General features: G+C 41.7%; 1 protein-coding gene across 1 annotated transcript in view; it reads right to left on the bottom strand.

Moving 5' to 3' along the window:
* fam189a1 (family with sequence similarity 189 member A1) overlaps positions 1–15692 on the bottom strand; it is a 121482-nt gene that overhangs the window by 30602 nt on the left and 75188 nt on the right. Inside the window, exon 3 of the mRNA XM_053617373.1 lies at positions 2188–2298. Coding sequence (XP_053473348.1) covers positions 2188–2298 — 111 coding nt within the window. The remainder of the gene's footprint in view (positions 1–2187; positions 2299–15692) is intronic.

The raw sequence follows: 15692 nt of genomic DNA, 5'->3' as shown, positions 1-15692 counted from the left end.
AATCGGCACCTTCTGACCAATCAGAATCGAGAATTCAGCAGCACAGTGGTATGAAAACCTGATACTGGTCTGGACCGTACGGGCTGTATAGAAAAGCCTTGGCTGGATGTTCGTGCTGTGTCTGCAGCGACAATAATCCCTTTTAGACGTATCTATTCAGAGGACACAATGGACGGAACACAGAGTCGGTGCGCCATTCACCGGCGCCGGCCGCCAATATCCGAATGGTTCTCTCTAATCCATTGTGCTATTGTAGAGGAACGGACGGCGTAAGCAGGGCACTCCGGGTGACATTTTCACCTTCGCTAAAACATTCCACGAGGGATAATGAAATTTTAGGAAATGAGCCGTCCTCGACTGCGTTATTCATCAAGCGTAATGACGTTGGAGAGTCTATCGTCCTTTCCGAAAGACCCTCCCGTTAAATGTCAAAACGTTTCCTGCTCAAACCTTTTCGACTCACCTTTTCTGACTCGGCATTTAGACGCGTGGAAAGTGTTAAGTTAAAGTATTAATGTTCTCGGCTGTAGTGCAGGGTAAGAATAAACACTTTAAAATGTAGTATTGATACTGTGAAACACGGCACTCTGTGTTATTCGTGATGCTTGCACCTGTTTTAATGCCTCACATGAGAGTGTTCCATGGGTTTTTCCTTCCCCCCACCCCCAGCCTACTAGGTTTAAATATTATAATTTAACGTGGTAGTATTATGTATACAGTGTTTTACTATTAAAAAAAAGCTTTAGTTGTGCGGTCTTTGATGTTTTATCTCTCTACCAACGTTATTGCGGAGAGGTGTGAGTTGTTTGCCCAGCAGGGGGCTCACTCCCCTCTGCTTTCCCCTCCCCCTGCTCACCAGCAGCTAAACACAGTCATGATACTCTACACACAGAAACCCAACAGTGTCCTGATTCATCTTATAACAGACTTGCTGCGATAAAATAATAACATTTGTTTATACTGATCAAAAACGTCCGATTTCTGTTCCTCCAATAAAAAATAGTGATAACGATTGCCAAATGTTAACCATAAAAAATTGTGTGATATATTTTTTTCCCTAAAAAACTTAAACTGTTACACGAGTTAGATTATTCAATTAGTACTGGAGAGCTAGCTAACTAACTAGTTCATGTGTATTGTTATGGTAATTTTGTAAAGTATAGTATCACGTAACCTAATGTAACACAATGTCACTGTATCAGTATTTGCAGCTTCGAAGTGGGTGTTGCCTGAATTGAAAATGTATTATTATTATTATTATTATTATTATCCTTTGGGTCAAATTTGCTAGCACACTGCCACATTTTTCCATTTAGAGCAGCGATTTTCCCTTGTATTTTTCCCCTCTGTACTTCTGTATAAAGCTGATTTGGGGGCGGAGCTACACATGAGCTTAGTTATTGATGCCAATAAATAAACTTGACCTGGTCGGACCAATCACGTTTAAAATTAGACGATGACACGACACCCGGACATTCTATCTTAAGCTATCTAGCTAGCTATCCTAGCTAATGTCGGTGATATAAAATCATTTTGACTGTTGTTCTAACATTACATTTTGAGGTCTGGCTTCTGTTATATAAATTAATAATAATAATAATAATAATAATAATAATAAAAGAGACTTTGAGACTAAAAACTGTGTTGAAATGTGAAAAATGCAAGCTAGTTTACTAGCTAACTTCTTAGTAGCTATTACTGATATTAGGTTATTAGCGGTGGGTGAACTTCCAAAATGTATATAAAACGTATAGCTGATGGCATTTTTAAGGATTGAATGAATTTACCTAGAAATCATTTTTAAGGAAAAAAAAAAGTACACTTTTTTTTTTTTACAGCTTAAAATGGAAAACTCTGAGTTGAGCAGAGATTTGTGGGTTAAAGCTCTAAACTCTGGAGTTCATATTGCTATATTTTATCCTGAGTCATACGTGCTGAATGAAAGTCTATATTCTTAAAAATACTAATAGAAAGAAATGGATTTGCCAATTACTGTGATGGCAGGTTAAAAGGTAAATCTGTTTAAAGAAATCAATAGATGAAATAAAATGATAAAAGAATACTGAAAGAGTCCCTGGACCATCATGAGCGGAGTGAAGGTTCAGGCACTGAATTGAGCCGTGAGGACAAGGCGAGGCGAGATCCTTAGTCTTCCTCGTGGGTTTGTCGTATGTTAGTGTCCCTCACCAGTTGACAATCCTCCAGAGAGTTGACCAGCTGAGCGTTCTGACAGGACAAGATGGCGCCCGCCAGGTTCAACATCACGCAGACTGCAGACAGCAACATGAAGAAGGTGATCTGTGAGGAGACAGAAAGAGAAAAAGAAAGGACAGACTACAGTCAGTTACACAACCTATAGTATATAGGTTATAGACGCGCACGCCGGACGATTCACGAAACGGATTAAAGAGGTGCGCGGTCGGTGATATGGTGAAGTTTACTGTACGTATGGAAGGAGTCTCCAGTGTCGGCGCTTTGTATCAGTAGGAAAGTCTTCGGAAAAGTGGCGTTTACACATTGTGATTTCTCAGTAGCTCGACAAACTCTCTCTTCGAGAGAGAGAAAGAAAGAGAGGCTGATGAGGGAACTGTTTATATCTGTATATATTTAACTGTTTACAGCTGCTATAGCATAAGTGAGAACAGGAACTTGTTCCACAACATTACCTGTAACTATAAACGGATAAAAGCTATGATGTTCTAGTATTTAATTCATCCAAAAAAAAAATGTACTCGTTTTCAAATGGCTCTTGTACAAGAGAAATAAAATATTATTCCCCACGGACGTGACCTAAGGAAGAGAAAAGACATTGCCGACAGATTTAAAAGTCAAAGGGGCACATGTATCCGCTCATCAAGTACGCAATAATGAATAAAGTAGCCCAGTTCAGCTGAGTTTCATCACACAGTCTGAGACTTCGCTCCCATTACAGAAAGCAAACGAACAGGAAAATAGAGTAGAGGTTCGCCCTCTGGGCTTTTTCATCTCGCTGCTCTTGACAAGCTTCTTCTCTTACAAGTAGACTCCAGTCTAAAAATGAACTCGGTGACTTATGTCCGGATCGAGAAACCAATCTCTCCCTAATTCCCTTTCCCACGCCCGATCCATGAATCCAGGTGATATATTTCTCCGGCGGAGAAGTCGCAACGTTCTAGTTCCTCGTCTCGCTCTCGCCGTTAAAAACAATTCTCTTTATTTCGCGGCTGACAGTCCGAGGATATGATTTGTGCGGGGAGAAATACCGAGACCGGTGCAGCTTCTTTAAATCACACTTCTGTGGGTGAGATAGGAACGGGCTGTCGTCGTGCAGCCTCGGGGAGATCACTCGGCTGTAGATCAGCGCCGGTCTTCAGGAACGGCGCCGGAATTTACTACTGCAGGCCTTCACCTGATGAGACATTAACCCTGCGGCACGAGGGACGAGAGAGAGAGGCAGGGCGAGGGAGAGAAAGGTGTGGAAAACATGTAAGATAATCTTTCAGACTGGAGCAAATTGGAAGATAGAGTGAGGCTGATCTGAGGAGCCTCTAGAGGCTGAGCGAATCACCGCACAAGCAGCCAAGCACTGTACAGCACGGTGTCCACAGCGCCAGGCTACACACACACACACACACACACACACACACACACGGAGCCACGATTTCAAAGCAACACAGCGAGATGTAAGCTGAGATCTTCTCGACTTTATGCAAATCAGGCATGACACTGTAAAATGACAAATCACAACCCTCTCACAGCTTCACATTTTCTCCAGTCATATACAACCTCTTATTAAACGTGTATAGAGACCTCGTGGAGAAAAATAAGGCTTGAACGGAAGTACCGGAGACGTGTTGGTGTCTCTGGTGCATATTTCTAGCTAGTACAGTTAGCTAACGCTTCTAATATGCTAAGCGCTAATACGAAGCCTGGCTCGTAATACGTCATTCAAACTTAAACGTAAATTGTCCACTTAAAGCAATAGGATTCGTTTTAAATACATTTTGCAAATAAATCATATAATGTGGTAAAATATGAGCTGTGGGTCGTTCATCTGAAAAGAAAACCGACTGCAAGATCTGTCGATTTCCGTCATAAGTAGGCTGCTGGAACCGCAGGCAGATGGCCGTTTTTCTCTTCTTATGGCAGAAAAAAGTGAAAACAACTGAAAAAGCATCTCTGGGGGAATCTTTAACAGAACCTCAACCTCAATAGAACCTTTATATGGAAGCTCAAAATGGTAGGACTGTCCCAGAGGAACCCCACGGAGAACGCGTTTGCAAGCGTGCAGAGACTTCATTGAATACGCATAATGCTTCTATAAAATGAAAATGAATTCAAATTACAGACTCGGTTTCAGTTCAGCCTAAAGCTGCTTTCACACTCCATTTTTCGGGCCATTTTTTTTTTCTCTTCTCCTCTAAAAACTTGTTAAAAAATGAACTGAAAAAGCATCTTCGGAGGAGCATCTTAAGCGTAACTGATTATTGTGACAGATATGCCGATATTAAATGACAAGTTCTCACTGGGCCAGTTGACTTAATCCTGATTCAACAGCAACTATTATTATAATTATTATTATTACGTTGGCATCATTTATATATTTAAAATGCAGCTCTAGACAAAACCCGGCCTGATTACTGCAAACCCTGTTCAATCAAATCAACACTTAAATAAAACTTTTTCTGACAGCATGAAGCTGGTTAAAAGGTCTTACTCAGTAACACACTAGACCAAAGTTGAAAGAAATTCCAGAAATTATAAGGAAGAAGGTGAGTGAAGTACATCAGTCTGGGAAGGGTTACAAACCTATTTCAAAGGCTCTGGGACTCCAAAGAACCACAGTGCGAGCCGTAATCTCCAAATGGAAAAACTCGGCACAGTAGTGAACCTTCCCAGAAGTGGCCGACCTTCCAAAATTCCTCCAGGAGCACAGCGACGACTCATCCAGCAAGTCAGAAAAGAGCCAAGGACAACACCAAAGGACCTACAGGCCTCTCTTCATTAAATAAAGGTTCACTGTTCATGACTCCACTATCAGAAAGACATGAGAAAGTGATGAGGTGAAAACCACTGCAAACCCAGATGAACATTAAGGCGCTTCTGAATTTTGCCAAAACACACCTTGATGATGCTCAAACCTTTTGGGAGAATGTTCTGTGGATTGATGAGTCGAAAGTTTGGAAGACAGGAGTGCCGTTACATCTGGCGTAAACCAAACACAGAGTTCCACAAAAAGAACATCATACCTATGGTCAAGCATGGTGGAGGCAGTGTGATGGTGTGGGGATGCTTTACTGCTTCAGGACCTGGGCAACTTGTAATAACTGAGAGAAACATGAATTCCGCTTTCTACCAGAAAATCCTAAAGGAGAATGTCCGGTCTTCAGTCAATAAGCTGAAACTCGAGCACAACTGGATTATGCAGCAAGACAACGATCCAAAGCAGAGGAGTAAATCCACCTTGGAATGGCCCAAATAAGAAAAAGCTAAATTAAAGTTTTGGAGTGGCCTAGTCAAAGGCCTGACTTGAACCCAATTGAAATAGTGTGGCAGGACATAAAACAGGCAGTTCATGCTTGAAAACCCCCCGTTTTGGCTGAACTAAAGCAGTTCTGCAAAGAAGTGCGGGCCAAAATACCACCACAGTGCCGTGAAAGACTGATCTCCAGTCTTTAGATCGGAAGCATCTGATTGCAGTTATTGCTACTAAAGGTGGCGCAACCAGATTTTAGGTGTAATTAGTTTTTCACATGGGTGACAGGTATTGGATAACAGGTTTTTGCTTCAATACAATAAATAAATAAATAAATACATACATAAAAACTGTATTGTGTGTTTACTCGGGTTGCCTTTGTTTTATGTTGTATTTTGTTTGAAGATCTAAAACTACAGTATTTAGTATGAGATATATACAAAAAACAGAAGAAATCAGCATGGGGGCAAATACCTTTTCACAGCATTGTATACATAATCAGTTTTTTTTTTTCCTTTCTGTACAAAAGTGAGATTTTGTCCTGAGAAAGCAGCTCAAGCTGTTATGGAATAATAACTTATAAAAGTGTAATGGCATCATTATGAGATTATGAAACTGTAACCGAAGCCCAGATGATGCCTAATTGTGTAATTGGACATAACTCAGAATGATGGATAGGTTTCCTCTCCGCATTAGCCACACTGCCTGGGTTAAATGTCGTTTCAGAGCCCAAGCCCCGGCACACTAATTACCCGGTCTGTCTCCATGCTGCTGCCTCCTAATTACCATGTGGGATTCCATATCACTGTTTAACAGCGTCTCATTAATTACTGTCCCGGTGCCGCCGGCGTTCCAAGCACAGAGAGACGGAGGCTTGGCGCTCATGGCTCGCGGGCGTGGGCATGCGAGGGGCTCGAGCGCCAGCCATAACCGCTTTGTGTGTTTCTGTTTGGCGGGAATCTGGCTTTAGGTCTTGGCCTTGTACTGTTGAGGTTGATTGGTGCTACATTTCACGTGAATTGTGACTGAGATTAGATTAGAATTGATCAGACTCACTTGAGACATCCATCTGTTTGTTTGGTTTTTTTCCATGTACAGGAGAAGTGGTAGGAGAATACCCAGGTACACTGACGTCTAATCTATTACGGTTTTGTCGAATAGGGAGTTGTCTCTAACCTACTTTTAGCATAACCTTATTTCTAGTAGATCCTTAAACCAGCAGCTCTGACAGTAGCTCCTGCTGTTACAAAAATCTTATGTTTGTAAATGAATGCACTCGTTCTCATAGGTTATCGTTGCCATAGTAACACCTCATTCACAGGGACGTTGTACATAATCCATCCATCCATCCATCTTCTATACCGCTTATCCTTCTTCAGGGTCACGGGGAACCTGGAGGCTCCCTATCCCAGGGAGCATGGGGCACGAGGCGGGGTACACCCTGGACAGGGTGCCAATCCATCACAGGGCACACTCACATACACACTCACACACCCATTCATACACTACGGACACTTTGGACACGCCAATCAACCTACCATGCATGTGTTTGGACTGGGGGAGGAAACCGGAGTACCCGGAGGAAACCCCCGCAGCACGGGGAGAACATGCAAACTCCACACACACAGGGCCACGGTGGGAATCGAACCCCCGACCCTGGAGGCGTGAGGCAACGCTCCGTTGTACATAATCTTAGACTGATAATAAACAGATTCCTAGAAAGTTATTTAGGAAGGAACATCAAGAAGTAATTCTTGATATGGTGAAGCGTCCTGTTAGGAGATGTTTATTTAACATGTACGGAAGGAGTCTCCAGTGTCAGCGGGTTGGGCAGTAAAGTCGGTAAGTTTTCCGCCACGTGAAACTCTTCAGGACAGAGGAGATTGCGCTCTCGACTTTCTCGGTAACATAAGGTGCGTATTTTTGTCTTAGGAACTCTGAGAAAGAGAGAAACGGGAGACTGGTGAGGGAACGATCGTTCGCGTCTGCTTTACGGTTTTTATAATTAAGGCTCTGTTAAGGTTACTGATTGGAAGGGCGGGGGTTCAAGCCCCAGCACTGCCAAGCTGCCACTGTTGGACCCTTGAGCCCAACCTTTAACCCTCTCTGCTCCAGGGGGCGCTGACCCTGCGCTCTGACCCCAACTTCCTGGGGTGTGTGAAGAAAAGGATTTCAGTGCGCATATGTATATGTGCTCAATAAAGACTCGTTATCATTTAACGTAAGTGAGAAGAGGAACTAGCTTGTTTCGCAGACTATCCATACCATCAAATATAACTATAAATGGTTAAAATCCTGAAGGGTCGTTTGTTAATAGATTAAAAAATGTTAATAGTCAGGTAATCTATATAATCCACTTCAGCGTGTTAATAGTAACTCCATTTCATCACACCATGCCAGCGTGGATTATTTCCTATAACAGCAAGGCCTACAGCTATACGCGACCTTATCTAATGTCAGTTTTTCTTCAGAGCCTATACATCCTGCTATAAGACCATCCTCCTGATGTCCAAACCAATATATAACCAACCGCTCACTTGGCTGGATCGAACCCAGACCCTTACCACCATGGGCGAAAATCCTGACTGGATCGTTTTGGATAAGCAAAACGTTAACGATGGAATTCGACTCTCGCCGTTATACACGAGAGTTCTTCTCTTCAGTGGAGAAACCTACGACAGAGCCGAACGCTCTCAGGACGTTGAGAACCCGGTCTTGATTTTCTGCCTCCAAAGCTACAGCGAAAACAAACAAACTCCTCATTATCGTTATTACCGATCCTAATAAATCTAATCTAGACAGCACACTTGGCTAGTTAGTTAGCTGTTCCTAGCTAGGACTGGTAAGATTACACTGTGTACACTGCGTGAGCCTTTTTTCCACAAAAAGACCTCCAGCTAGCGATATTTCTGTGAACGAATAAAGTGTGAAAGCAGCCTCTCTGCACGTCCTGGAAGCACTGAGGCACTTGCTGGATATTTTATTGAAACGCACACTTCAGTGTGTTTGTAGTGGTGTAACTGGCCTGCTGTGGCCGCTGCGTGTCTGCAAAGTGTCACTGATCTGCTGCATTATTAACGAGTATCCAGTAGCACGAAACAGACCGGCATGTGGCGTCTCTCCTCCGTCCTACATCTGAAACGCTGACCTTCTGATTTAATCTCGCTGCGCTGCTCTGTCAACGTCAATTCTGTCCGTTATAATCAGCTAATTGCGAGTAAAAGGAGGTAATTGGTGTTTATCTTATGCAGTAGCTCCTCGTGTCTGCTCCGTCCCCTTTTTTCATAACGCTGCAGAGTCTCATTTCTGCTCTTCGGCAGTCTGCTCTAGGTTATAGATCCCGATGTCATGTCTGATGTAACATCTAATATAATATCTGACACGCTGCACCTAAAGACATCTCTGCATCAACCTCTTCTCAGAAGAGGCCATGAACGATCAGGGATCTTAACAATGCATCGAGTGTGATTCAGCGGAACGAAATAAATCACATCGGGGCATGCTGTTATAGACAAATAATCAGTCACCACCCTGAAGTTGATTATATTCCTATGGTAGAACGTCGTAAAGTGTTTTATTCCCCTTACACTACAGCGGTTTACTAACGATTACAATTAAAGAACACTGCAAGAGTTTTTAACCTTTTCTGTTGACATTTAATGTCGGGGAACGTCTGAGAAACAAGCTCAGCAGCGTCTCTCGAAAGCTGGGTACGAATCTCCGACACTGGAGACTCCTTCCATAAACGTTCAATAAAGGTCTCCCGCTCACGTGCGCCAAAATATCACCTGTATATCTTAGGACGAAGATTTACGAGAGTAAGTTTAATTTCGGCTGACGTCTGTATGTTTCACAGAGATCCTTATCCAGCTCCTAACCTTCAGGACTCAATCCATCAATGTCAGGGGCATAAACATGAGTAATTAGATGCAGAAATTGCACGCGCACACACACACATATGAGAGAGAGAGAGAGAGAGAGAGAGAGAGAGTTCAGATGCAATTTAACATAGGCCGCTAATGACAGCCCTGACAATTCATCACTAATGGTGTCACAATACGTGCCGGTTTATTTTCACTATAATTTTTCATTCCGAGGATGTGATGTTTGGGCGTGTTGAAAAAGTTGTGTATTACACAGTCTGCTTGGCTCGCAAATATTTCGTTAAACGGATATTTAAATGGATTTTTCTTTTTTTTGGTATTTTAGCGTGTGTCTCCTGCTACCCGATCCGTCTGGAGAGTCGGATTCTCCGTAACTTGACACGCTCTAGTTTATTTTGTTTTGTTTTTTTTAAAACTTGAAGAGAGTACATAACATAACCTTTTTTTGAATCGCAGAATAAAGTGAAAAAAATGAACCGATCTGTTTCGTGGATGTTCCGCAACATTAAATGTAACTGTGAATGGATAAAAAGTACGACGTGGTGTTAATTAATGAACAAAAAATGAAGACTGTTAACAAACTGTCGTAAAATCCACCGTCAACCTGCTCAGGATAAAGTGTTTAGTGAGGAATCTGGTGTCGAAGCTGATGATTCTCCCATGCAGAAAAAAATAGAACGTGCACATGATGACTGTTCAACAATCATCCATTTAATATGTTTAGCATATAATGTAATTGTGAGAAGTTTCTTCCCAGGCTAGTCGGATAATGCTAACGTGTGTGCGTGTGTGTGTGTGTGTAAGGGGCTGTCTAAACTTACTGACCCCTTATGAACGGATGCTCTCCCCCTGACCTTTGCCTATTACGTGAAACGTAGTGAAAGAAAAGATAAATAAACGATAGTTAGCGCAAGTCGTGAAAATAAACATTGTCTAATAACGGCCGGGCCGTGAAACGATGATGAATTCCGGTCGCACTCGGTCGAGCTTGTGATGTAATTTGACCTGAAATAAACTCGACAGCGCAATTAATTAAAGAGTAAATGAGTCAGTGTCCCGGTGCTTTTTACACGCCTTCAGATAGTCGTGATGGATGTTCCCCAGAAAAGCAAATTAAAAATGATATTCAGTAATAACATCATTTATTTTACAATTATTTCAGTCAAGAGAATATGAGGCCTGTGTGTGTCGTTTTTCATCGCTCTGTTTTTATTTTGTTTCCCGGTAGTCAAGCTCTTTAAAAAGTAAATTTTTCTAAAATATTTTTGTACTCTATATAAAGTGTTTCAATATTTTATTTTATTTTAAATATAAATATTAAACGTTTTTTTTTAGTTTTGAATATTTAAATACATTGGATTTTATCATTGAAAAAGGTTTATTAATGAATGTTTTTGATAATATTTTAAAGCGAGATTATGTCATCATCTACAGGGCTATTTAAAAAAATCATAGCGTGATTAAAGAGTGATGCATTTTTCATAATATTTTACTATTTAATTTTCTTTTAATTTGATAATTTTGTCACTTTTATATTGAATTAAATAAATATTAAAAATGACTTATTTAATATCTTGCATATCTTGCATAATATCTTATTTAACCACCCCCCCCATCCCAATATTTTACTTTTTATATAATTATTTTCTCCAAACTGAAACTGACACACACACACACACACACACACACACACACACACACACAACTTCTGAGACTTGTTGAGCAGACCTCTTCCGCCTAATCTCTCCGGCTTAACCCGTGAGATGTGCGCGGTCGCACTTCAGCCCTTCTCTGCATATTAACGCCGTCACGCCGAGGTAAAAAATTGACCCGAACTCTGACGCCTGTCCAAACAAACCCATTAAATGTTATTGTTAATACTCTTAGGGGTGAAAAAAAAAAAAAAAAAAATCAACCTCCAGCCCCGGAGGGTCTCACAGGCGATGGATTCATTAAGGCTAAAATCTCTCAGCTCTGTATCGCTTACACATCTATTTATTAGCTGTTAACTCCGGAGAGAGCTTCTATAAACACGCCGATATGACGGAGTGCAGCAGCTGCTTTTAATCAGGAAAGGGCAGAAGGAAATTTCGGGGTGAAACTCTAGGTTTAAGAGCCAAAAATTCTACAACGCATACAACAGAAAACTCAGACGACAGCTGACCGGGACGTGCATGAAGTTCCTCTGTGAAACCTTTTGCAGCTGCACTACTGTCAGAGCTGCTGTTATAGAAAAGAAATCAACACCTACTGACCAATCAGAATAGAGAATTCAACAGAGATGTGTAATAATGCCATAACAGCCATAATAAGCTAAAACGATCTAAGCTGAGCAGGCAGAGTCTGGAGATAAACGTTCCTAGGTTCCTGTCATCCTCGAATCTTAGATGTGATTGTACTGACATTCAGGTAGCCTTTTCAAAAACAGGCTCTGGAGTTCAGCTGTACTTTAAGGCTAGAATCACGACAAGGAAACGTTAAAAAAAAAAAAGTGAGTAGAGGAAGCAAGGCAGAAAGGTAATTCAGCAGATCCACATAATTAGACCATAATTAGAGACTGATGGTATAGAAAGGCCAAAACAGCCCAGTGATTAAAACAGATTGAGGAGCACTAAAGCACAGCAGGGTCAGTAAGTGATTAACCTTCACTATTATAACTGTGAATCTGTTCCTGACCTCCTTCACCTGAAACAAGACCTCCAGCCAGACAGGCTGTAATAAGATTGGGGGAGAAAACAGGCAGACAGACCTAGAAAAAGTGAGTAAAGGTCTGCGATAAAGGTGAGACGCGACAATCGTGATAATAGCTGCGTTTCCATGGACAACAATAATCCACTCTTAATCCGATTAAGATCGTACTCTAATTAAGAAACTAGCATGTAAACAGCAATTTTTACTTACCTTCATCTAATGAAGGTCATAATCCAAGTAAGCAATAATCTAATTAAGACAGGTGGGAGTACTCCTGTTTTAGTCGCATTATGGACGTGTATTACAGACATGTAAACACCTTAATCACATTATGAACGTCGTGTGAGAGTCTTCACCGCATTTTGCGACAGGACACGATCACACACGGCAGTTTTACGGCGAACAAGAGAGTTCGGCCGCGTCCCAAATCGCATACTTTCCTACTATAGGCCTGTAGTGGAGAAAAATACATGTATCTCGGCTACTATATAGACGGTAAGTACGCGATTTGGGACACGCCCACTGCTTCAAGCAGTTGTCTATTAGCACGTACATCATGACAGATAATTAACTGCACTTAAAGCGTTCGTAAAAAAAATAATAAATAAAAACACCCAAAACTGTATACGGTCCCATAACGAAGACGAACTGTATGCGGATACGTGAAATTCTGGAGGGACGTCGGACGGCGTGGCGCGGTGACGTGATGACGCGGGCTGTTAATCTAATTATGTTCTAAAACATGTAAAACGGGAACATGACAGGAGTATTCTAAAAGCGAGTCATGTAAACACCTTGATCACATTATTATCTTAATCAGAGTAAGGTCAATAATTAGATTACTGCTGTCCATGTAAACGTAGTCACTGATAGCGGACAAAGATGCAACATACAGCGGTGGAAATAAGTACTGAACTTTTTTTTTTCTTCAGTAAATATATTTCCAATAAAGCTATTCGCATGACATTTTCACTAGACTTTTGTTTTAACTCAAGAAATCCAGACATTAAAGTCTATAAATGAAGCTGTGTGTAATAAAGCGGAATGACACGGGAAAAAAGTGTTGAACACGCTAAGGAAAAGCAGTTCTCCAAGGCAAGGTAAGGCAAGGAAGCTGCTGAAATCTGTAAGTAAGTACACCCCCTATCTGTGCAAATTAATATCGGCTGGGTTAGTAAATTGACGGTCTATTAGAAGGCTTTTCGTTACCAAGGTGTCACACAAGGAACATCTCGTGATGGATAAAACCATCTTTTTTGATGAGTTTCTTGGAATACTTCTGGTATACGCTTTGGGTATTGTAGTGTTTTCGTTCCTTGAGGATGATCTGATGAGCTGACTAATACTTGTTTCTGAGTGAGTGCGAATGGAAACCCAGCTCATGGTATAAAGCAGGCCTACTCAGCTTGTATTATGTGGCACACTTTGGGAGCAATTCAATTCGTTTTATTCAGTTATTTCCCTTCCGATTATCCTTGTGGGATTCACAGCTGCAGCAGACTGAAAAGGTCAGCCCAGCTTTCTGAAAAGATCCCCAGACATTCCCAAGCCAAGTGGGAGATAGAATCTCTCCAGCTGGTCCTGGTTCTTCTCCGAGATCTATCTCCAGTGTGACGTCTAGCGGGGAAGCCGATCGGCGGGTGTCCTTGTAGGTGCCCGAAAACCACATCGACTGGTTCCACTGGATTTGCAGGAGCATCGGCTCTACTCCAAGGCTCTCCTGGATTGTCGCGATACATGAGAACCTTATTCTTTGGTTCACTACCAACAGCTTGTGAGCCTACGTGAGGATCGGGATGTAGATCCACCACTAAACAGAAAGTACATAAGCAAATATAGATCATACTCCATGTTCCGTGTTATTCACTACTACAATACGTACCACCTTAAACGCATGTTGACAGAAAACGTCTAAGTTCTCGCTCGCTCAATTTTCCCATCACTACAGTGTACTATCTGTCTGTCTTTAGCATGAACTTAAGCAAACGTTTCCACTTTGTTTTCCACCTCGATGTCACGACGCAACTGCAATTTCAGTTTTCAGCATTTACTTTAGCAGCCAGGAGTGTTAAAGCCGTTTTTTTTTTTTTTTACTGTACAGCGTGAGCGTGAGCGTGAGTGTGAAGACTCTCAGAAAGTCACAACATAGCACATTTTCTGTCACTTTTCAGAGGAAGCACAGAAATGTAGCATGAAGGTACGGCTACTCGTTGAAGCTTGGTCATTTTTGTAATACTGTGCAACAACAACAACAACAAAAAGCGCTTTATTATGCCGTATTACACAAAAAATAATGATATGTAGGAACATTTCATTGGCAAAGTAATCTCTAACTCAGATTTTCTGACTAAGTAAACCTGGTATACCGTTTCCTAGCCGGTATAAAACGCATAAAATTCGTTTCCCAAACAAACATCTGTTAAATAATCCAGATGATGTCTTAACAGTAATTCTTTTTTCTAATTCTTGTGTATAAATCACAGACACGTGGTGCGTTTTAATGATATATGCATGGTCATCACACCAAAAATCCAATGCCTACCATGTACACCTCATTTTTTTTTTTATACGATCTTTATTAAAGCTGTTTTGGTGTAGGGGGCGTGGCTGTGAGCTCATCACTAGGTCACATGACCACATACATGTATGAAGACAACACTGTATCTGCGCTTAGTAACTTAACTCAAACTTCCAAAAGGGTCACTTCTTTGACAAGTCTTTGACGAGTGATGTTCGGGTGTCCGTATACTTTCGGCCATATACGGTAACGTATCTTAACTGCAGTTACTTCAACGTGTCCTTTTCTGTTAGGTAAAAGATAGTGCAAACATTTCAGAAGTTGATGGAAAGGATTCGTTCGGACGTGACTAAAACCCGACCGATACGATACGCCGATAATAATTAAATTAGTGCACCTCGCTATGAAAAACGAACCCGGACCAGATATGGCTTGTGTCAGCGAGTGAAGATCTCCAAGAAATCCAAGCCAAAAATAACCCCACATGGGCTCTCATATTGCGAAGTGGAGTCTGGTTTGTCTCTCTTGATATCTACATCCTCTGCTCAAGAGACTTCCCCTCATTAGCGTCGAGCTAGCAGGAAACTCTATCCTCCATCTCCTTTTCCTCCACTAAAGAAAAGTGGCCCAACACACCACGCTGGAGGAAATGGATGTGCTGTGAGATTTGTCACTGTGCCGTGCTTGGTCGCTGGGAGGGAGGTGATTTAACACACTTCAGACTCTCCTGATGTCACTAAACGCTCCACTTTACCAGTGCTTTAGGGAGGAACGCAGTCATATCACAGGAACCCAAAATTCTTATGAAATATAGGCAGAGAAATACAAAGAGCGAGAGAGAGCCAAAGCATCGTGGCAGCTTGCTGTCACCGTTCTGGTCAATGCTTGAGTGGTCGTCTCACACTAACTAGCCCAGGGCTCTTCAATCTTATCCTCGGTGTAGCCGCAGGATTTCATTCCAACCAATCAGAAGCCATTCCTGATAATATGATGAGTATTGCTTGTATATCCTATCAGGCTGAAATGAAACCCTGCAGCCTCTGATAAGATTAGTGACCCCTGAACAAGTCTATATATCACCGGATTTACCAGGATGAGCTTCTGCCCTGTGAGGAACACATACACCATACAGAAATCACACTTC

Source organism: Ictalurus furcatus, chromosome 27 (assembly GCF_023375685.1).
Source record: "Ictalurus furcatus strain D&B chromosome 27, Billie_1.0, whole genome shotgun sequence".
In the NCBI taxonomy this organism is placed as follows: domain Eukaryota; kingdom Metazoa; phylum Chordata; class Actinopteri; order Siluriformes; family Ictaluridae; genus Ictalurus; species Ictalurus furcatus.
Note: the sequence above shows the minus strand (reverse complement) of the source record. Positions and strands in the feature narration are given on the sequence as shown.